The sequence below is a fragment of the Phyllobates terribilis genome, unplaced genomic scaffold, assembly GCF_046119375.1.
Source record: "Phyllobates terribilis strain yellow unplaced genomic scaffold, ASM4611937v1 Scaffold_3__8_contigs__length_932513732, whole genome shotgun sequence".
Taxonomy (NCBI): Eukaryota; Metazoa; Chordata; class Amphibia; order Anura; family Dendrobatidae; genus Phyllobates; species Phyllobates terribilis.
In genome coordinates, this window is record NW_027362763.1 from 741,493,938 (window position 1) to 741,517,159 (window position 23,222).

At 38.9% G+C, this 23,222-nt stretch overlaps 1 protein-coding gene across 7 annotated transcripts in view; it reads left to right on the forward strand.

The window, feature by feature from the left end:
* EHBP1 (EH domain binding protein 1) overlaps positions 1 to 23,222 on the forward strand; it is a 445,048-nt gene that overhangs the window by 334,843 nt on the left and 86,983 nt on the right. For all 7 annotated transcript variants that reach the window (XM_073672136.1, XM_073672138.1, XM_073672139.1 and 4 more), the window contains 2 exons: positions 7,700 to 7,818; positions 16,844 to 16,982. In XM_073672136.1, coding sequence (XP_073528237.1) covers positions 7,700 to 7,818; positions 16,844 to 16,982 — 258 coding nt within the window. The remainder of the gene's footprint in view (positions 1 to 7,699; positions 7,819 to 16,843; positions 16,983 to 23,222) is intronic.

Below are 23,222 nucleotides of genomic sequence, written 5' to 3' on the forward strand. Positions count from 1 at the left end.
CAGATAGTTCATCAGTATCAGATCATTGGGAATCCTGCTTACGGCACCTGCACTGATCGACTTTTGCCGGGTCCCACAACCAGCAGAAGTTCATGGTCTACGGAGCTAGAACATCACAGCTCCATACGTGTTAGTTGATTGTGGGGTCCTGGGTGTTGGACCACCACAAGCCTGATGTTAATTACATGTAAATGATGACATATTCTAGAGATATGTCATCACTTAGTATATTTGGAATACCCCTTTAGAAGTTTTTCAAGGTGGGCCTACTTTTGCTCCCAGCAGCATTTTGATCAAAACCGGCCCCGTCATCAGCAGCCGCTGTAGAATAGCAAATGAATGGCCAACCATGTAATACAAAGGCCAAACAGGTTCTCCAAAGCTGCTCTGTGCTCTGCTGCATAGGGTTGTTTCTACAATGGGTACCTCCATCCAGGGCTGTGGAGTCGGTAAGCCAAACCTCCGACTCCTCAATTCCCATGACACCGACTCCAACTCCCTCATACATTGCTCATGTTTAAGTGATAAATTTACTGTAGCGCAGATTCATCTCAGCTAAAAGTCTAGACCCTTAGATCAGGAATAGGACAGACATTTATAGGACATTTCATAACTTTTACAAATTCTTATGAAAAAAAAATATTCCCCAAAAACTGCATTGAACTACTGTACCCGATTTAGTATATATTTTAGGAGTTGGAGTCGGTCCATTTTATATCGACTCCGTTTCCGACTCCACCAAAATGAACACCGACTCCAGCTCCACAGCCCTGCCTCCATCTATAAAATACTTATTTACTAAGAGATGACACAACCCTCTAATGCTAGAATACTCCTATTACTAGCATGATCCCATGCCTGTACAATATTGCTTTCAGTAAGAATAAATTCTTGATCCTTCAATTGCGACCACTGTGTTTCAGTATAGCAGATTTGTAAATATCCTGCATATTATGACCACTTTTATGCATGCAAAATCTACGGACTGTACACCGCGGAGATCAGCCGGTCACAGGTACAGTATTTTTCCCCAGAAATAAAGGTCTGTTTATTGAAAGACTCAACTGGGATCAGGACTCCAACAACTGTGTGATGAAAAGCACAGGAGACACAAGCGAATATTTCTGTGCTGGAGGAGGATGTGTTACATGGTCAATAGGATTAGAATATTTTTTAATAGTAAATTCCCTTTAAATTGTGAGTTTGTGTTCTCGTGCTTTCGTTGGTTACAGTTGCATGGTCGCTGTTTTGTCTGTTGTTTTGTTGAGGTTTCTTATCACAGGACTTCAGAAGCGGAGAGTTTCTGCCTCTGGAGCATATCCTCGGCGGAATGGCAGAGCGTTGGCAGTCCTTCACTCATAAACACCCAAACTTTGCATTTCTTGCTGGAAACGCAGAAGGTTTCTGTAATGGAATATATTTCTGCTCGTACATTTGTACTTATGTATTATTGTGTCTGTGATCAGTGTCATCTATGTAAACTGCTAACATGGAATAGATGGATGATCTGGCACTTCTAAAGGGAGCGATTATTATATTTATTATCTGGTATTAGAGTCCATCATTGGGGTGAAGTAATAAGGTTCTGTTCAGACTAAAGATTTATAGACCTGTATATTTATGCTTTCTTACAGGTTTCTATTGGATCAATAGATGATAATAATTGACATGTTTACATCCATTATGTCACAGATATGTTTTATTATAAATTGGAGTCTGGGTCCTAAGAATCTCTCTTGGAGCAAGTGGCATATTGAGCATCTTACCCTTTGACATCTTTCATTTATCCTTATCAGGCAGTACTCTGCTCCACATGGACAGCTAAAAATGCTCCATAGACTATATATAGATTGTAGTAATCTCTCTTGTTCCACATTTATGCAAAAATGTTAGAATTTTTTTCTGGTCAGTTAAAAGTTAGATTTTTTTCGGCTCTGCTGTTCACAGTGGTGCTGGGTTCTGTTATATTGGGTTTCTATGTTCCGTGCAGCAAAAATAGCCCAGTCTAATGCATCCCGATATGTGAATTCTAGAAATCTGAGGCACCAGAAAAAGTTGTATTTCATCCTTTAAAAAAAAACAAAAAACAATTTGCAATAATTCGTCCAGAATTACAACAAATTGGCCTAAACATTGCAATGCGTTTTGAAGGATGAAATAAAAGCTACGTTTTTCCTAAGGAAAAATATTTTGGTGCCTCAGTTTTCTGGAATACAGTTGATTCACAGGCTTGATCGGAAGCTGACCCAAGTAAGGACAGAGATCCACTAGTGATGCAAGGGATTTACTGCAAATTCTACTCCCATATTTGGGACACCACTGAGGAAGAGCTGATTGTATGATCTCAATCTTACCTTATGAGGAATGTGAAATGCTGGACTGTTTTTCTAACCCTTGTATATTACAGTTGTATTACCCACATAATGCCAACCTCAACTTTTTATTTTGCTCTTGGGTGCCAAATAAGGAACTAGGGCGATCCCCATTATTCAGAAATAGTTTTTGAAATTTCAGTTAAAAGTTGATATGTCTCAAATTGGCATACCCCTTTTAAGTTTTACTGTGGCCCATGGCAGTGGGACAATCTAACAGTGTGGCCCTCAGATCCTAAAAGGTTTTGCATTCCTAATGTAGAGCAGAATTGGGACGGTCCTGTGACTGATGACTGCAAAGTTACGCAACTTATGATGGATGTGGGATGAAACCGGAGATGATTTCTGAAGAGGCCTACAACATAAAATGACAGTGGGTGATAAAGACAAAACCAAAGATAAAAACAAAATGTGCAAAGACCCTGCAGTAAGTAAATAAATAAATAGCAATAGCGCATGAAAATAACATAGGGTACTTGGTTAACATAATTTTGATTAAAAAAAAAGCGTAAAAGCCATCCCACTGCGTCAAGGTGACTGTATTCAAGACAGTCCTAACATTTAGTATTAAAGCCTTACCATATTTACATTAATCATGGTCTTGGTCCTGCTCAGCCCTTATTCATATTTAAGTCATTTGACATATGGTAAGGTTTTAATACTAGAGGTTAGGACCGTCCTGAATAGGATCACCTTGACGCGGTGGGATTTCTTTTACGTTGTTTTTTTTTTTTAAATCAAAATTATGTTAACTAAGTACCCTATGTAATTTTCATGCACTGTTGCCATTTATTAATGTACTGCAGGGTATTTGCTCATTTTGTTTTTATCTTAGGTTTTGTGGCCAGTGTGAACATGCGCCTACACGTTGCATGCATACCAACTTATATTCCAGTGGGTGATAAAAGTCACAAAATAGTGATAGTATGATGAAAGCATAGGCTAGTAATGGTGTTTACGGTGGTAATGTGTGCAGTGGCATGTTCTGGATCTATAAGGGTGACTGCACATTTGTGTAATATGTTCTGAGACCATTTATGTGTTTTTTGGAGTCAGAATGGTTCCTTCATAGACCAAAGTCATAAACCAATGAATTCTGCACCGTGCACAAGTTAAAACCACAGTTTTCATTAGGGAAGTACATAGTTAACAGAAAAGGAATGACCCCCATACCTGACGGCCCCTCGCAGCCCCAACCATTTGTGTTTCTAAGGTGGTCATTTGGATTGACAGGTTTGAGCACAGGAATAATTGTAGTCATCTCTAATGACAAGAATAGAAAGCAGTTTGTTGTAGTTCTTATGAAAATTTGATCTGTGTTGATGGATGAAATACACAAGTCTTTTGAAGTGTTTTCCAGGAAACGGAGTTAAACTTTTTAGAATGAGGTTTATCCTTGACTGGATTAGTGACCTTGTCACATTGTGAACCCTCTACCTCTTCACCAAGTCCCGGGCAGTTCAGTGCACAGCTGCTGTGGATAACTTTATTACCATCTAAATAGGGTAGTTGTGCCGAAACACCAGAGACTACATCTTGTTTCTTACGTTTGCCATTTTCTTATATTCAAGGTCAGGTTTTATATAGTTTCAATAATGTTATCAGTACAACAGAAAAATCATTAGATGGACCATTTCCCATTGACCTGCTACAGTTTTCACATTTTCATGCAGTTTGTATTTTCTTCTTTAAACATGAAATAACTGTGAAATAGTAAATAATAATGGAAGTCCTCATGTTGTCATTCTCTGTCCTCTAATATTTTGTTAAATTGCTTCATTTGAGGGAAAATAGGCAACCTGAATTATACCAGCCATTTCAGTTAGTTGGGGTTAGATACCCACATTCCCAGAGCTGTGGAAAAGCCATCTCTCTATGGAGAAGTATATAATTCTATGGAAGCTATATGGGCATTCATTAAGTATTTTACCAGATTTTCCTCGACACAGTGGTAGACAAGGAAAAGTTGAGCACAATTTGTAATAACCTGACAAATGAGAATAAGGACATTTATTCACTGGTAATTTTTTTTACTGTTGGGTCAAATGCTTGGCAGATTTTTTGGGCCTGAATTCATCAAGACTGTCGCTTTTCATGCCGATCTTGATGAGAGGGTGTGTGGTGGAGTTAGACTCTCCTGATTCATGAATCTAGAGTTTCTGTCTAGTTGTTTGCGCCTCCAATCTGGAGTGAGATTTCTGGCATAGGATATGCCATAGCTCATCATGAATTAGACAAGCCATGGTATCACACACCCACTCCGCGCCCGCCCATTTCTGCAGAGTTTGGAAAGCGTATGGAAGCGCAAAAGTTTGCAAAATTTTGGCACAACTCTGAGGTAAGCCAAAATTTAGCAACTTTTCAAAGCTTTTACTCCACTTTTGGGCTTAAAATCTTTGAATTAGGGCCTTATTCTTTCTAAACTGGCAGATCCCAGTTTCCATAACCAATCTTGCTGTGGGTTTTTGGCATTACTGCCTCCTCATGGCCATGGTTCCGATTTATCTATTGTTCCATACTCAACTATTTCTTCAGCTTTGTCTCTTATATAAATGAATAGTTACAACAAATGTGTGTATATACACACACACACACACACACACACACACACACACACACACACACACACACACACACACACACACTTGGGAAAATAAGTGTTTGATACACTTCAAGTTTTGGAAGTTTTCCCACCTACAAAGAATGGTGTAATTTTTATTGTAGGTATACTTCAACTGTGAGAGACAGAATCTAAAAATAAAAAAAACAGAAAATCACATTGTATGATTTCAATTGCATTTTATTGCATGAAATAAGTATTTGATCACCTTCCAACCAGCTAGAAATCTGGCTCTCACAGACCTTTTTAGTTTAATTGCCCTCCTACTCTGCACTCATTACCTGTATTAATTGCACCTGTTCAAACTCGTTACCTGTATAAAAACACCTGTTCACACACTCAATCAATCACACTCCAACCTCTCTACCATGGCCAAGACCAAAGAGCTGTCGCAGGACACCAGGGAGAAAATTGTAGACCTGCACAAGGCTGGGATGGGCTACAGGACAACAGGCAAGCAGCTTGTTGAGAAGACAACAACTGTTGGTGCAGTTATAAGAAAATCTAAGAAACACAAGATAACTGCCAATGTTCCTCGGTCTTGGGCTCCATGCAAGATCTCGCCTTGTGGGGTAAGGATAATTCTGAGAAAGGTCAGGAATCAGCCCAGAACTACACGGGAGGACTTTGTCAATGACCTGAAGAGAGCTGGGGCCACAGTCTCAAACATTACCGTTAGTAACACACTATGCAGTCATGGATTAAAATCCTGCAGGGCACGCAAGGTCCCCCTGCTCACGCCAGCACATGTCCAGGCCCGTTTGAAGTTCTCCAATGATCATCTGCATGATCCAGAGGAGGCATGGGAGAAGGTCATGTGGTCAGATTAGACCAAAATAGAACTTTGATATCAAGTCCACTCGCCGTGTTTGGAGGAAGAAGGAGGAGTACAACCCCAAGAACACTGTCCCAACCGTGAAGCATGGTGGTGAAAACATTATACTTTTTTGGTGCTTTTCTGCAATGGGGACAGGACACCTGCACCGTATTGAAGGGAGAATGGATGAGGTCTTGCATTGCAAGATTTTGGCCAACAACCTCCTTCCCTCAGTAAGAGCATTGAAGATGGGTTGTGGCTGGGTCTTCCAGCATGACAATGACCAGAAACACACAGTCAGGGCAACTTACGAGTTGCTCCATAAGAAGCATTTTAAGGTCCTGGAGTGCCCTAGCCAGTCTCCAGACCTGAACCCAATAGAAAATCTTTGGAGGGAGCTAAAACTCAATGTTGTCCAGTGACAGCCCCGAAACCTGAAGATCTGTATGGAGGAGTGGGCCAAAATCCCTGCTGCAGTGTGTGCAAACTTGGTCAAGAACTACAGGAAATGTCTGACCTCTGTAATTGCAAACAAAGGTTTCTGTATAAAATATTACGTTCTGTTTTTATATTATATCAAATACTGATGAAATCAAATTGCAAAAATATTTTTTTAGCTCAAAATACACGTTATAAGAATAAAAAAAAATTCCCCAAAGGTGGACAGCCCAATATACACAGACCATATACATTTAGCTGCCACTGAACATTTGCCCCAAACATATATAGCCCTATGCCTATACTGCAAAATTCATCTGCCATTACCTGTGATATGCTGTATTAAGTTTGTCGACTTTTTTTTTTTTTTTTAACGCTATCCCCTTGTTTTTCCATGAAATATGTCAGGACACTTTTGGAGCTTATGGGAGTCCCAGGATATACACTGAATGCATAAATGTAAACACAGCCTAAACTGTGGAAACTTTTAGGATACATGTAAAAGTGTCTATAAAGTTACAATTGATCATAGTTTTCAGGAGAAACTCGCAGAATATTTTCTACCTCTTTTCCATTGGGTAATAAAAAAGTCGCCTCCTACAAATATGATCTTATGTTTTCTAAGCATAATCAGATCCCAGATGCAGTCATTGAAATGAATGGGATCCTACAACAAATCTGTTTTTTTGTGTTACTGAAAACATGAAATGTTATAAAGCAGAACTCTTTATGCCCTTGAAGTTGAGGATTGAACTTGATGGACCTGTGTCACTTTTCAAGCTTTGTGACTTGTGAACTAGACCTGACTGCACCGTGACTATCGGTTTTATCTCCTTGATAGTCTTGTCATCGGTAATACCCTATGCACATGCGGTAAATGTTGGTTTCCCTGCGTTTCACTGTCTTCTACTGTGATAACACAATTTATGCCCCTAAAGCAATTAAAGCTCTTTACTGACACTTCTCCGAAAGAAATCTGATATTTTCCAGATTAAGTATGTCTGGCGTACTTGTGCAACGAAAGAAACCCGCTGCAAAGAGTCAGCGAACTAATGTACTTGCATACCAAAGTGCGTGTGTACGTGTATCTACACGAGAGGCAATGTTTTAATTAACAAAGAGGTGAAAAAGTTCAGTCTCGCCTGGTGCGTAACATAAAAAGTACCATTCAGGTATTGACACTAAGCCAAGAACAGACTCATGTGTGAGGTTCTCTCTAGTGAAAGAAATACATAGCGGGGCCTGTATGAGCCTGTACACGTCGACCTCAATGTACATCTTAATTTAAGACTCTCCTGTTACCTTGTTCGTTATTTTTCCCCTTTTTTTTTTTACCTTTGTTGCTATAATGCTGTAGACTAACAGGTTGTAAGATGACATATTGCTGAATAATGGCCAAGTCTCAATCTCTCTCCCCCTCTCTTTTTTTTCTTTTACAATTTGCATACATAGCTGGACAAAACACTAACTCCGTGGACGTCAAGTTGAAGAGACTTCTGGAGTCTCAGCCGCAGGTGGCAAACTCCTTGTCTAATGCTGCTCAGAAAACATCACCCAACAGAGACTTCAAGGTGAGTTGGCCAGGCCGGTGTCCTCCATGTACTGTGCCCTTCCGTACAAGGCAGGCCTATGCCGCAGGTGTAGGGAAGTTCATCTTGTCATTTCACTTTTTTTTTTTGAAGTGCATAGTTTCCGTATCCGGAGTTGATAACACGTTGTGAAATATCTCTCTCTCTCTGCTCCATCCGTATTTTGCATTAAAGCCCAAAATTCACCCAGTGACTTTTTACCACATGAGCGCCACCATACGGCTCATCTTTCCCTGCAAGCACTTATTATCTGAAGTGATTACTATGCTTTCCTTGTGCAGTTAGGGCCCTTTAACAGTTCTTGTGTTTTCTCTTATGTAAATCCACCATCTGGCATCTTGCATGTTGATAAAACCATTTAAATGTACAAGCCATATTAACGTGGAGAGAGCAATTTAGAAGACCGGTCTCCACAAAGACCAGAGTGAAGTAATGGAAGTGGCATGTTTAGTAGGCTTAGATTATAAGTGACTGGTTATACCATTGTGGACTAAACAGATGAAGAAAGGGCAACAAATGCCAGGAAAGCCTGGAACTGAGGCTACTGAATTGTATCCTATGGCACAGTGCAATTTTCATTAATAACACAAATTAAATTTGCATAAAAAACATCTGTTTTAATAGGAGGGTCTACAGCGGATAATGCATATCCTCAATCGCGAGCATCGACGTCACCACTGAGGAAGTGGAATTCCATTACAGAATTTTAAGCTTTTATACTTTGTATTATATATGTGTGCGTGTGTGTATGTATATATGTATGTATATACATGTGAGTGGAAATATACTCCTACATATATTTTTACATGCCTATATAAAAATATAAAATGTGTATGTACAGATTTATATATTTATGTATGTGTGTGTGTGTATATATATATATATATATATATATATTAGTTTAACAGTCTATATATATATATATATATATATATATATATATATATATATATTATACGTTTTATATAGGCATATGAGAATATATATGTATGCGTACAGTATGTGTGTGTGTGTGTGTGTATATATATATATATATATATATATATATATATATATATAATGAGTATAAGAACGGAATTCAACTTCCACACGGAATTCAACATTTTATCTGATATTGTGAGCATGACTACTTTGTTTTTATTAATTTATATTTTGTTTTAGATTTTTTGTTGTTAGGTTTATTTTAACTGTTATATTTATTTTTTTATTTCTTTTGATTTTTTTTTTTTAGCTCATTTTATAGATTTTTTTTTTTTAACTGTGCTCTGCATGTATTATACCATTGCAAACTAAAAAAAAAATGTATACATTATATAGATGACTATAGGTGTATATAAAAATCCACATATATAATTTTTATTGCTCGTATGATTCATATGTTTATGTGGAGTATAAAACTAAGAGGAGGAGAAAGCTGTCAGCGTGATGACGGCTCCACGTTGCGTATAACTTTTCACCCACCTGCAGGTTGTTAGGAGACTCCATTGCTGACTGAAAGGATTTCCTTCCCCTAGATAGAGGAGCTCTTTGAAGTCCCAATACAATGACTTTCATTGCTTCCCTTCGCCTGTCTGTTCCAATAAACTGGTGATGAAAGTGTGCAGATCTAGCACCAGAAGAGTTTGTCTGTCTCGCAACAAAAGGCAGCCTAGATCAGGCCCAATCTGTGGTATTGATTTTTTTTTCTTTTTTGGGTTTTATTATTTACAGGGGTATTTTGTGTGTTTGTGTCTGTCTTGCTTGCAATTTTTTTCTTTCTTTGTTATCCCATGCTAGTTTTAATGTAAAATGAAGCCAGAGCGGGATTAATACAATGAATTGAAAAGGCTAACTGAATTAGCGGGCTTAACGGAATACATTTGTAAAGTGGCAGAAGTCTTTGCCCATACAAAGAATTCTTAAAATGGGATTTAGTGGCTAATCGGACTGATAGTTAGCACATTGCGCTGCTTAAAGGAATTGCTAAAGTTTTATTGTTTTTGTTAGGTTAGTGAAGGCTTTAATGGGTTAAATCTCTAATGCCGCATATGAGTACCCAATTTTTATGAAAAAAATTGCACTATAATTTTTTCTTTATTTTTTTTACATATTCGTCATTGATTATACATGCTGGAGATATAGCTAATGTTTATCCCTGTGTTCATTTCGCAGGAGTTGGCCCCGTTATTTGGGTGGCAACAAACCTTTATGGTGATTGTCTGTGACATTGATACCTACTTAGCGGTAGGGGTGACGTCTTCTTAGCCTTGTGGTCAAGAACCCTCACTGCCTCGTGTTTATTAATGAATTAATTATTCTTTTATGCTTATATTGTTTTATGCATTTTTGTGTTTTGTTGTTTTTTTTGCCGCTTTGATTTTACAATATGAGCAGAAACCTGTTTTGGGAACGCGTATCAGGGGGTCGCTACTGCTCGTATGCTACTGCTAATAATAAAATCCAGTTTTACACATTGATAAATACTCCACTCTGCGTTTGTGAGGACGGATAAACTGTTACCTTCCCCAGAGGGTTTAGCGTCCCTGGCCCCCTCTAGGCTGGAGAATAGGCTGCTGGGAGAACGCGCTCATTATTGATTGTCTCAATGCAGAGGAAGGGCAAAGTCTTGGTAGCTTTTGATAACCAGTTTCAGCATTCAGCAGGCTTAGTTATTAGTCATGCATCTTAGGCTTCCCCTATTTACTTTCAAAACACTTAATAAAAATAATAAAAGATTAGGTGTAAAATGAAATATTTGTTTGGTACACGGGGCCTCGGTATCTGCAGCTTCCACACACTACTCCGGTTTAGCCTTCTGGGATCTTTCATGTTGATAGACCCATTTGAATTTGCTACCAGTATTAGCATTGGAAGCCTCGGAAAGGAAAAAAAAAAAAAGGAAAAACAACAATTGTCACAGTAAAGGGCTTACCTATAAATCTGGCTTTGGAAAGGTATAGCGGATGAAATGCAGTTCAGTGGGGTTGTATTCTAATCCTACCTTTTCAGACTTCATACAGCATTAGTGGTTTATCTGAATGGGCATAAAATTAGAAACTAGTTCTTCTTGTTGTACGAGTCAGTGGGACTATAACGCGATAGAATCCCTCCCCGCGAAGGTTGCAGCAAAAGGAGAAGAGATTAGCAGGGACAAGCTTTGCAATTGATATCAATCGCCTCCTGAATATACACAGCTGCATGAAAACATCATAGTGGAGGCTGAAAGTTCAGGGGCTGAGTTACATTTCTCAGGATTAGGGTTTTCTGTTTCTTTCTATTTTTTTGTTTTGGTCTTTAATTAGAAAAATTGTTTATCTCGCTTTCACTTTTTTTTTTTTTTAATTACGAAATTATTATGCAGGTAATATATACATGGGTTACAGTGGAGAGCAAAACATTTGGAAAGGGTCTTAGTGTTAAGTTCTGTATTTATAAAAATAACTAAAATTATGGTCGAATGGTATTAATAAAAATTGTGCCATTAATGTATTGGGGGGAGTGTAAAAGGGTCATGCAAACCATATAGCCAGTGCAAAGAAATTCTTCATTGCTGATGGTCCCCTTGATATTAAAGTAGTGGTAATACTGTGATTTTATCATAGATAAGGTTGTGGCGTTGAGCCTTACCTTTGTTTCATCTGTGCTCAACATTCTAGTTCTGAAAGTGAAGACAATGGGGCAGATTATTCAAAACGGTGTGGAAAAAAACAAAACGTGTCTTTGGGGCCCTGAGTAACGAATCACAGCAGAGGTTTCATTACTTTGGCCTTCATTGTAAAATGAAAGCTGCACTCTAATTGGATGCTGTGGGCAACAAAGACCTTTATTTGTTATAAAGCAATTGATAAATCTGCCACTAATGGCATGTACAGCCTGTCTCCATGTAGTTGAGATATGTATGTATATATTGTGTGTGTTTGTGTATGTATATATATGTAGTTAAAAAACAGAAGTTTGCATACACTATATAAAAAGACACATATGCATGTTTTTCTCAATATCTGACATGAAATCAGAATAAACCTTTCCCGTTTTAGGTCAATTAGGATTGCCATACTTTTTAATATTTGCAAAATGCCAGAATGAGAGAGAATATTTTAAGGCATTTTATTACTTACTGCAAAGTCAAAAGTTTACATACACTAAGATTACTATGCCTTTAAACAATTCTGGACTGCCCATATGATGATGTCATGTGTTTGGAAGCTTTTAATAGTATTTTTTGCCAACATCTGAGTTAGAGACACATGTGGATGTATTTAAATGCACACCTGAAATACACTGCTTCTTTGTGTAGCATCATGGGAAAGTCTAAAGAAATCGGCCAAGATATCAGGAAGAGAATTGTGGACTTGCACAAGTCTGGCTCATCCTTGGATTCCATTTCAAGATACCTGAAGGTGCCTCGTTCATCTGTATAATCAATTATACGCAAGTACAAACAAGATAGGAATGTCCAGCCATCATACCGCTCAGGAAGCAGACGGGTTCTGTGTCCCAAAGATAAACGTGCTTTGGTCCGACATGTGCATATCAACCCAAGGACAAAAGCAAAAAACCCTGTGAAAATGATGGCGGAAGCTGGTAAGAGTGTGTCAATATCCACAGTGAAACAAGTATTGTATCAACATGGGCTGAAAGGCCACTCTGCCAGGAAGAAGCCATTCCTCCAAAAGAAGCATAAAAAGCCAGATTAATGTTTGCAAATGCACACAGGAACAAAGACCTTAATTTTTGGAGACATGTCCTGTGGTCTAATGAAACTAAAATAGAAGTTTTTCGGCCTAATGACCATCGTTCCGTTTGGAGGAAAAAGGAAGAAGCTTGGAAGCCTAAGAACACCATCCCAACTGTGAAACACGGGGGTGGCAGCATCCTGTTGTGGGGTTGTTTTGCTGCAGGAGGGACTGGTGCACTTCACAAAATAGATGGCATCATGAGAAAAGAAGATTATGTGGCAATACTGAAGCAATATCTCAAGACATCAGCCAGGAAGTTAAAGCTTGGGCCGAAATGGGTCTTCCAAATGGACAATGCCCCAACGCATACTGCCAAAATGGTAACAAAGTGGCTTAAGGATAACAAAGTCATTGTTTTGGAGTGGCCATCACAAAGCCCTGATCTCAATCCTATTGAAAATTTATAGGCAAAGCTGAAAAAGCAGGTGCGAGCAAGGAGACCTACAAACCTGGATCAGTTACACCAGTTTTGTCAGGAGGAATGGGCCCAAATTCCGACCAACTATTGTGAGAGAAGCTTGTGGAAGGATTTCCGAAACGTTTGACCCAAGTCATTCAGTTTAAGGGCAATGGTACTAAATACTTATGAAATGTATGTAAACTTTTGACTTTGAAATAAGTAATAAAAATGCCTTAAAACATTCTCTCTCTCATTTGGCAAATATTAAAAAATGATGACAATCCTAAAATAGGAAAGGTTTATTCTCATTTCATGTCAGATATTGAAAAAAACACGCGTTGTCTTTTTATATAGTGTATGTAAGCTTCTGGTTTCAAATGTGTATATATAAATACATTTGAAGTACATAATATACAGTAATGTATATATACAGTTTTGAGTACAACTGTGTGTATGTGTGTGTGTATATATATATATATATATATATGTGTGTGTATGTGTATATAGATATATATATATATAGATATAGATATATAGATATATAGATATATAGATATACACAATTGTACTCAAAATTTTACATACCTCGGCAGAATTTTTCCTTTCTAGGCCTGGTTTCTGAGAATATGAATAATAGCAAAAAAACTTTTTCTCCACTCATGCACTCATGGTTATTGGTTGAAGCCATATATTGTCAAACTACTATGTTTTCTCTTTTTAAATCTTAATGACAACCAAAAACATCCAAATGACCCTGATCAAAAGTTCACATACCCTGGTGATTTTGGCCTGATAACATGCACAGAATTCGACATAAATGGGTTTGAATGGCTACTAAAGGTAACATCCTCACCTGTGACCTGTTTGCTTGTAATCAGTGTGTGTACATAAAAGCTGAGTGAGTTTCTGGGATCCAGACAGACTTTCATCTTTCATCCAGCCACTGGATTGTGAGTCATGGGGAAAGCAAAAGAATTGTCAACGGATCTACGAGAAAAGGTAATTGAACTGTATAACACAGGAAAGAGATGCAAAAAAATATCCAAGGAATTGATAATGCCAGTCAGCAGTGTTCAAACTGTTATTAACAAATGGAAAATCAGGGGCTCTGTGAAAATAAAACCACGGTCAGGTAGACCAACAGAAATTTCGGCCACAACTGCCAGGAAAATTGTTTGGGATGCAAAGAAAAACCCCAAAATAACATCAGCTGAAATGCAGGACTCTCTGAAAACTAGCGGTGTGGCTGTTTCAAGATGCACAATAAGGAGGCACTTGAAGAAAAATTGGCTGCACGGTCGAGTCGCTAGAAGAAAGCCATTACTGCACAAATACCACAAATTATCTTGGCTACAATACACCAAACAGCACAGAGACGAGCCTCAAAACTTCTGGAACAAGGTAATTTGGAGTGATGGAGAGGCCTATGATGAAAAGGAACACCATTCCTACAGTAAAGCACGCAGGTGGATCGCTGATGTTTTGGGGATGTGTGAGCTACAAAGGCACAGGAAACTTGGTAAAAGTTGAAGGAAAGATGAATGCAGCACGTTATCAGCAAATACTGGAGGCAAATTTGCACCCATCAGCCCGGGAGCTGCGCATGGGACGTACTTGGACGTTCCAACATGACAACGATCCAAAACACAAGGCCAAGTCGACCTGTCATTGGCTACAGCAGAACAAAGTGAAGGTTCTGGAGTGGCCTTCTCAGTCTCCTGACCTCAATATCATTGAGCCACTCTGGCGAGATCTCAAGCGCGCAGTTCATGCTAGACAGCCCAGGAATTTACAGGAACTGGAAGCTTTTTGCCAAGAAAAATGGGCAGCTTTACCATTTGAGAAAGTAAAAGAACTTCATCCACAACAACCACAAAAGACTTCAAGCTGTCATTGATGTTAGAGGGGGCAATACATGGCATTAAGAACTGGGGTATGTGAACTTTTGATCAGAGTCATTTGTATGTTGTTGGTTGTCATTAAGATTTAAAAAGAGAAAACACAGTAGTTTGACAATAAATGGCTTCACCCAACCAATAACCATGAGTGGAGAAAAAGTTTTCTTGTTATCATTCATATTCTGCCAAGAAAGGAAAAATTCTGCCTGGCTATGTAAACTTCTGAGCACAACTGTGTATGTATCTATGTATGTGTGTATGTATGTATGTATGCATGTATGTATGTATATATATATACATTGATTTCTTCCATACTTGCATAGAAGTTTTGTATATTACTGTGTCTGTTTGTATTATACAAAACTTCTATGAAAGTATGGAAGAAATCAATTGATGAAAGGTAAAGTGAACAAAAGACAGAAAAATCTAAGTCAAGTCATTATGTATTGTGACAACCCTTTGCCTTAATCAGTTCTTTTGAGTAAAGTACTTGCACACAGTTTTTGAAGGATCTCGGCAGGGAGGTTGTTCCAAACATCTTGCAGAACTAAACACAGATCTTCTGTTAATGAAGGCTGGTTGAAATTTTTTTTGTTTCTTCTTGTAATCCATAGACTGGATCAGGGCTCTGTGGAGCCATATTATCAATTCCAGGTCTCCTTGTTCTTCTTAATGCTTCTGATAGTTCCTTATGTCATTTGCTGTATGTTGGGAGTTGTTGTCCTGCTGCAGAATAAATTTGGAGCCAATCAGATGTCTTCCTGGTGGTATTGCATGATGGAGAAGTATCTGCCTGTATTCATCAGCATTGAGGACACCAAGAAATGGACAACATTGAGGACCATACACAGTAGTCGGCCAAGGAAACTTAGTGCAGCAGGTGAAAGATACATCATGTTTACTTCCCTTTGAAATCAGAAGATGTCCAGCAGTGCCATCAGCTCAGAACTGGCAACAACCAGTGGGACACAGCTACATCCATTTACTGTTGGGAGAAGTCTGGCCAGAAGTAGTGTTCATGGAAGAATTGTGGCCAAAAACCATACCTTAGATATGAAAATAAGGCCAAACGACTCAACTATGCACATAGACATAGGAACTTGGGTGCAAAAAATGGTAGCAGGTGCTCTGGACTGATGAGTCAAAATATGAGTTATTTGACTGTAACCGAAGGCCGTTTGTTTGCTGAAATCCTGGAGAGCGGTGCAATAATGAGCTTCTGCAAGTAACTTTGAAGCATGATTGAGGTTACTGGCAAGTTTATGGCTGCAGTTCAGCAAATGGAGTTTGGGATTTGGTCCTGATAAATGGTGTCATCAATACTGAGAAGTACAGGCAGGTACTTATCCTTCATAAAATACCATCAGGGAGGCGTCTGATTGGCTCCAAATTTACTCCGCAGCAGGACAACGATCCCAAACATACAGCTAATGTCATTAAAAATTATCTTCAGTGCAAAGAACAAGGTGTCGTGTAAGTGGTGATCCTGCCCCCACAGAGCCCTGATGTCACATGATCGAATCTGTCGGAGATTACATGAAGAGACAGAAGGGTTTGCACAAGCGACATCCACAGAAGATCTGTGGTTAGTTCTCCAAGATGTTTGGACTAAACGCTCTGCCGATTGATTGAAAAACTGTGTACGAGTGTGTCTAGAATTTGTTTGATGCTGTTCTGAAAGCAAAGTGTGGTCACACCAAATATTGATTTTAGATTTCTCTTTGGTTCATTTACTTTTGATTTTGTTAATTGATAAAAGCAAATTAGTTACACTTCTGTTGTTTTAAAGCTTTCTTACTTTGCAGCATTTTTTCTACACGTGCCTAGAACTTTTGCACAGTGCTGTACGTTGCTGGATATATTCAGAAAACACTTGTTCAGGCTTTTAACCCTCTACATGTCTTTGTGCCAGAACTTTCATTTCCCCAGAAAGAACAAATCTTAGTTTTTACCATTATGACGATCCACATTTATCTTTTTCTGTTTATTAGAATGGTACTGAAGAATCTGGTTTGGACAGACCACACAGGCCTTCAGATCGCTTCAAGAATCCCGTTGTGATCAACAAAGATTTAACAGTCAGGAAAATAGAGCTTGAGTCCTTCAGTCAATGGGTGGAGATCTGTCCAGGTATTGGAAGAATTGATTTTAACAAGTTTTGTAATTGCGCATGTTTTTGGAAAATACACTGCATATTCTTCGTCATAATAGCTCAGATGGCTTCCCAGAACAATTTTTATTAATCTTATTGTTATTGGGGAACCCCTGTAATTTTGTTATCATTCCCAATTAACCCCTATTTCCATTTCTTCCTAAAAAGAAGTGTTTTTAGGAAAAAGTAAAGTATTCTATAATCCATGTCCAGCTCTATTGTTTTACTCCATTATGTTGACAGCCACATTTATCTGCTTAAACAGGATTATTCTTATTGTTATTATTATGCTAGCTTATATAGCACCAATGTATTCCGTGGTACTTTATATGGTTTGTCAATCACTTACTGTCGCCATTGAGCCTCAGAATCTAAATTGCTTACAGTGGGGAAAAGAAGTAACATATTTGATACACTGACTATTTTCCAAGTTTTCCCACCTACATTTTTATTGTAGGTACACTTCAACTGTGAGAGACAGAATCTTGAAAAAAAAATCCAGAAAATCACATTATATGATTTTTACATAATTAATTAGTATTTTATTGCATCAAATAACTATTTTATACAATAGAAATAGACCGCAACTAAAAAGAAAAAACAGAAAATCACATTGCATTTAATTGCATAAATAAGTATTTGATCATCTACCAACAGCATGAACTCTGGCTCTCACAGACCTGTTAGCTTTTCTTTAAGAAGCCCTCCTACTCTGCACTCATTACCTGTATTAATTACACCTGTTTGAACTCATTACCTGTATAAAAGACACCTGTCCACACAATCAATCAATCACACTCCAACCTCTCCACCATGGCCAAAACCAAAGAGCTGTCTAAGGACATCAGAGACAAAATTGTAGACTTGCACAAGGCTGGGATGAGCTACAGGACAATAGGCAAGCAGCTTGTTGAGAAGGCAACAACTGTTGGCGCAATTTTTAGAAAATGGAAGAAACACAAGATGACTGTCAATCTTCCTCGGTTTGGGCCTCCATGCAAGATCTTGCATCATGAAGTAAGGATGATTCTAAGGTCAGGAAATACAACCCCTGGCAAAAATTATGGAATCACCGGGCTCTGAGGATATTTATTCAGTTGTTTAATGTTGTTGAAAAAAAGGAGATCACAGACATGGCACAAAACTAAAGTCATTTCAAATGGCAACTTTAGGGCTTTAAGAAACACTAAAAGAAATCAAGATTAAAAATGTGGTACTCAGTAAGGGTAATTTTTTTCAGACCAAGCAGAGGGAAAAAATTATGGAATCACTCAATTCTGAGGAAAAAAATATGGAATCACCCTGTAAATTTTCATTTCCAAAACTAACACCTGCATCAAATTAGATCTGCTCATTAGTCTGCATCTAAAAAGGAGTGATCACACCTTGGAGAGCTGTTGCACCAAGTGGACTGACATGAATCATGGCTTCAACACGAGAGATGTCAATTGAAACAAAGGAGAGGATTATCAAACTCTTAAAAGAAGGTAAATCATCACGCAATGTTGCAAAAGATGTTGGTTGTTCACAGTCGGCTGTGTCTAAAATCTGGACCAAATACAAACAACATGGGAAAGTTGTTAAAGGCAAACATACTGGTAGACCAAGGAAGACATCAAAGCGTCAAGACCGGAAACTTAAAGCAATATTTCTCCAAAACAGGAAATGCACAACAAAACAAATGAGGAACGAGTGGGAGGAAACTGGAGTCAATGTCTGTGACCGAACTGTAAGAAACCGCCTAAAGGAAATAGGATTTACATACAGAAAAGCTAAACGAAAGCCATCATTAACACCTAAACAGAAAAAAACAAGGTTACAATGGGCTAAGGAAAAGCAATCGTGGACTGTGGATGACTGGATGAAAGTCATATTCAGTGATGAATCGCGAATCTGCATTGGGCAAGGTGATGATGCTGGAACTTTTGTTTGGTGCCGTTCCAATGAGATTTATAAAGATGACTGCATGAAGAGAACATGCAAATATCCACGGTCATTGATGATATGGGGCTGCATGTCAGGTAAAGGCACTGGGGAGATGGCTGTCACTACATCTTCAATAAATGCCCAAATTTACATTGATATTTTGGACAGTTTTCTTATCCCATCAATTGAAAGGATGTTTGGGGATGATGACCTCATTTTCAAGATGATAATGCATCCTGCCATAGAGCAAAAACTGTGAAAACATTCCTTGAAGGAAGACCCATAAGGTCAATGTCATGGCCTGCCAATAGTCCGGATCTCAATCCAATTGAAAATCTTTGGTGGCAGTTGAAGAAAATGGTCCATGACAAGGCTCCAACCTGCAAAGCTGATCTGGCAACAACAATCAGAGAAAGTTGGAGCCAGATTGATGAAGAGTCCATGCCCCAGAGACTGCAAGCTGTTATTAAAGCCAGAGGTGGTGAAACAAAATACTAATGATGTATTGGAGTGTTCTTTTGTGTGTATGTTTTTCATGATTCCATAATTTTTTCCTCAGAATTGAGTGAATCCATAATTTTTTCCCTCTGCTTGGTCTGAAAAAAATTACCCTTACTGAGTACCACATTTTTAATCTTGATTTCTTTTAGTGTCTCTTAAAGCCCTAAAGTTGCCATTTGAAATTACTTTAGTTTTGTGCCATGTCTGTGATCTGCTTTTTTTCAACAACATTAAACAACTGAATGAACATCCTCCGAGCCCGGTGATTCCATAATTTTTGCCAGGGGTTGTAGACCAGAACTACACCGGAGGACCTGGTCAATGACCTGAAGAGAGCTGGGACCACAGTCTCAAACATTACAATTAGTAACACACTATGCCATCATGGATTAAAATTCTGCAGGATACGCAAGGTCCCCTTGCTCACGCCAGCACATGTCCAGGCCTGTTTGAAGTTCACCAGTGACCATCTGGATGATCCAGAGGAGGCATGGGAGAAGGTCATGTGGTCAGATGAGACCAAAATGGAACTTTTTGGTCTCAACTCCACTCACCATGTTTGGAGAAAGAAAAAGGATGAGTACAACCCCAAAAACATCGTCCCAACTGTGAAGCATGGTGAGAGAAACATCATACTTTGTGAGTGCTTTTCTGCAAAGTGGACAGGACGCCTCCACCGTATTGAAGGGAGAATGGATGGGGTAATGTATCGCGAGATTTTGGCCAACAACCTCCTTCCCTCAGTAAGAGCATTGGAGATGGGTTGTGGCTGGGTCTTCCAGCATGACAATGAACCGAAACACACTGCCAGGGCAACTAACAAGTTGCTCCGTAAGAAGCATTTCAATGTCCTGGAGTTCCCTAGCCAGTTTCCAGACCTGGAAATCTTTTTGGAGGGAGCTGAAACTCAATGATGCCCATCAAAAGCCCCAAAACCTGAAAGATCTGGAAAAGATCTGTATGGAAGAGTGGGCCAAAATCCCTGCTGCAGTGTGTGCAAACTTGGTCAAGAACTACAGGAAACGTCTGACCTCTGTAATTGCAAACAAAGGTTTCTGTACCAAATATTAAGTTCTGTCTTTCTATTGTATCAAATACTTATTTTATGCAATAAAATAAAAATGTATTATGTAAAAATCCTACAATGTGATTTTCTATTTTTTTATTTTTAGATTGTCTCTCTCACAGGTGTAGTGTACCTATGATAAAAATTACAGACCTCTCCTTTCTTTGTAGGTGGGAAAATTTTCCAAAATCGGCCGTGTATCAAATAGTTATTTTCCCCACTGTATATACTAGTATGCATTATACTGACAAGTTTCTCCATAGATTGCAACTTATCGCTAGTGGTCACAGCATGGAACATTTTTTTTTATCATTTTTTTCAAAACCATAAAGTACCTCTTTATATCCAGTGTGCTGGAGTAAGTTTTCCAAATTCATTAAAGGCACGCGCTTTGCTTGTATATCGGCATCATATTCCGCAGCGCTTTATAGACATCATCATCACTGTCTCCATTGGGGCTCACAATCTAAATTCTTTGGATAGTGGGAGGAAACCGGAGAACCCAGAGGAAACCCATGCAAAAAGATGGAGAACTTACAAACTCATTGCAGCTGTTGTCCTTGGTGGGATTTGAACCCAGAACTGCAAAGCAACACTGTGCTAACCACTGAGGCACCGTACCTAGAGTATGATGAATTTGCCAGATCTAGTCAGCCAAGTGCCCTCCCTGTGAAGCCCCGAACACTTTTTAAAGAGTTGGTGGAGCTGACCGGGATTGACTTAAAAAATGGAGAAAGTCTAAAAGTTAAAAGCTGCTAGTTAACAAAAAAGTTTTGTGAAATATCAAGCAGTATTATGCCTAATTTCTGTAAAAAATGTCTTTATGAATTGGGCTCTATGTTCTCACTGTTTTAAACTGCTCCATTTTGGTCACAGTTCTGTTGATGTTGACAACAAGAATAACAGAGCAAGCAGCGCTATTCTTGTAGTCAAATGGCTGGAAACCATGACTTTATCCCCATCATAAAACCTTTGTTCTGCTTGGGATCTATTTGGATTTTTCATATGACACAAAAAGAACCACCTCCATATGAATTTTTTGACCATAGCAACCCATCCGGTCACTGTTGTGAATTTCCCATTAGCTTTGGAAAGATGAAAACTGTAGATTGGTTAGTTAGTATGGCCTTTACTATGTTTTTTTTTTTATGTAATGCCAAAAGGCCTTCCTATCAAACCTGTCCTACAAAAACTGGCCATCTTTTCCAATAGCGACCAATCACAGCACATCTTTTGTTTTATGAGAGTAGTTTAAAGGGATTCTGTGGGAATGAAGAAACAATAAAGAAAATATCATTATAAATAAATTCCTAAATACCCATAATTAGCAAATCACACTTGTTTTGTCTAGTGAAGGAATCACTAAAGTACATTAAAATGGCTGCCGCCTTGTAACACTGACAGAAACCTGTCCAAGAATGGTAATATTATAGGTGTCTATGAGCATGTATAGTAGGGAGATCTGCTACTGTGAGCTGGAGCAACTGCTCAGCATTCACAATGACTGGGTGGACAATAGTGTGAGCAGCTTTTTCTTACCTCAGCACCTCTGGTATCTACATTATTAGATCAGAAACAGGGTTAACAGCGGTGTGATCAGCCTCTTCTTACCTCAGCATCCCTGATGTCTACAGTACTGGATCAGAAAGACATGGTGGACAGCAATGTGAGCGTTCTCTTGTAGCTCTACTATTAGATGAGACAGGGTGGACAGCAGTGTAAGCAAGCTCTAATTACCTCAGCACCCCTGGTACCTCCAGTATAAGATCAGAAAGACAGGGAGGACAGGAGTGTGAGCAGTCTCTTCTTACGTCAGCACTCCTGGTATCTGCAGTATTAGATCAGATAGACAGGGTGGACAGCAATGTGAGCGGTCTCTTGTATCTCTACTATTAGATGAGACAGGGTGGACAGCGGTGTAAGCAAGCTCTCCTTACCTCAGCACCCCTGGTACCTCCAGTATAAGATCAGAAAGACAGGGAGGACAGGAGTGTGAGCAGTCTCTTCTTACCCCAGAATCCCTGGTATCTCCAGCATTAGATCAGAAAGACAGGGAGAACAGCAATGCGAGCAGTCTCTTCTTACCTCAACACCCCTGGTATCTCAAGTATTAAATCAGAATTAATGATGGGTCATTCGCAAACAAAGTGGCTCCTTTATTTGAACGACTGTAGCTGGCACCCCACTGAAAGCCACTTGCACTCTAAGGTGGCCTCACTGGAGGTAGAATGATGCCATCTGGCTGCTGAATATGATTGAAACCTCACCCACTCAACCAGCAGCTCATGGTGAAAGCTTGAATATTGGGCAGCCATTGGCTAACTGTAGTTGGGCGAGGTTTCAACCGCATTAATACTCTCTGACTTCACCCTGCGTATCAGTTTACCCTGTGTGTGAAGATATATTTAATAGCCATTTGGGATTCAAAAGAACCAGCTCAGCCAAATTATCCAGTTCACCAAGAGGAGCTAGAATGGCCATCACTAATCGGAATATCCACTGGGGGCACATCTTCCTACACGTAAGGGAGAAGCAGGGACTTTTTTTTTTTGCATTCCTAGAGTGCCCCTTTAAGAAATGATTCTGAGCTCTGATTTGGCCGCTAACGACAACAAAGAAAATGTTGATAAAAGAGGCTCCCGGTTCCTATAATTACACCATTGCTATAATATAATATTGGTTCTTTCTCGCATATTTTTGAACATTTACTACCAGATGTTTTACA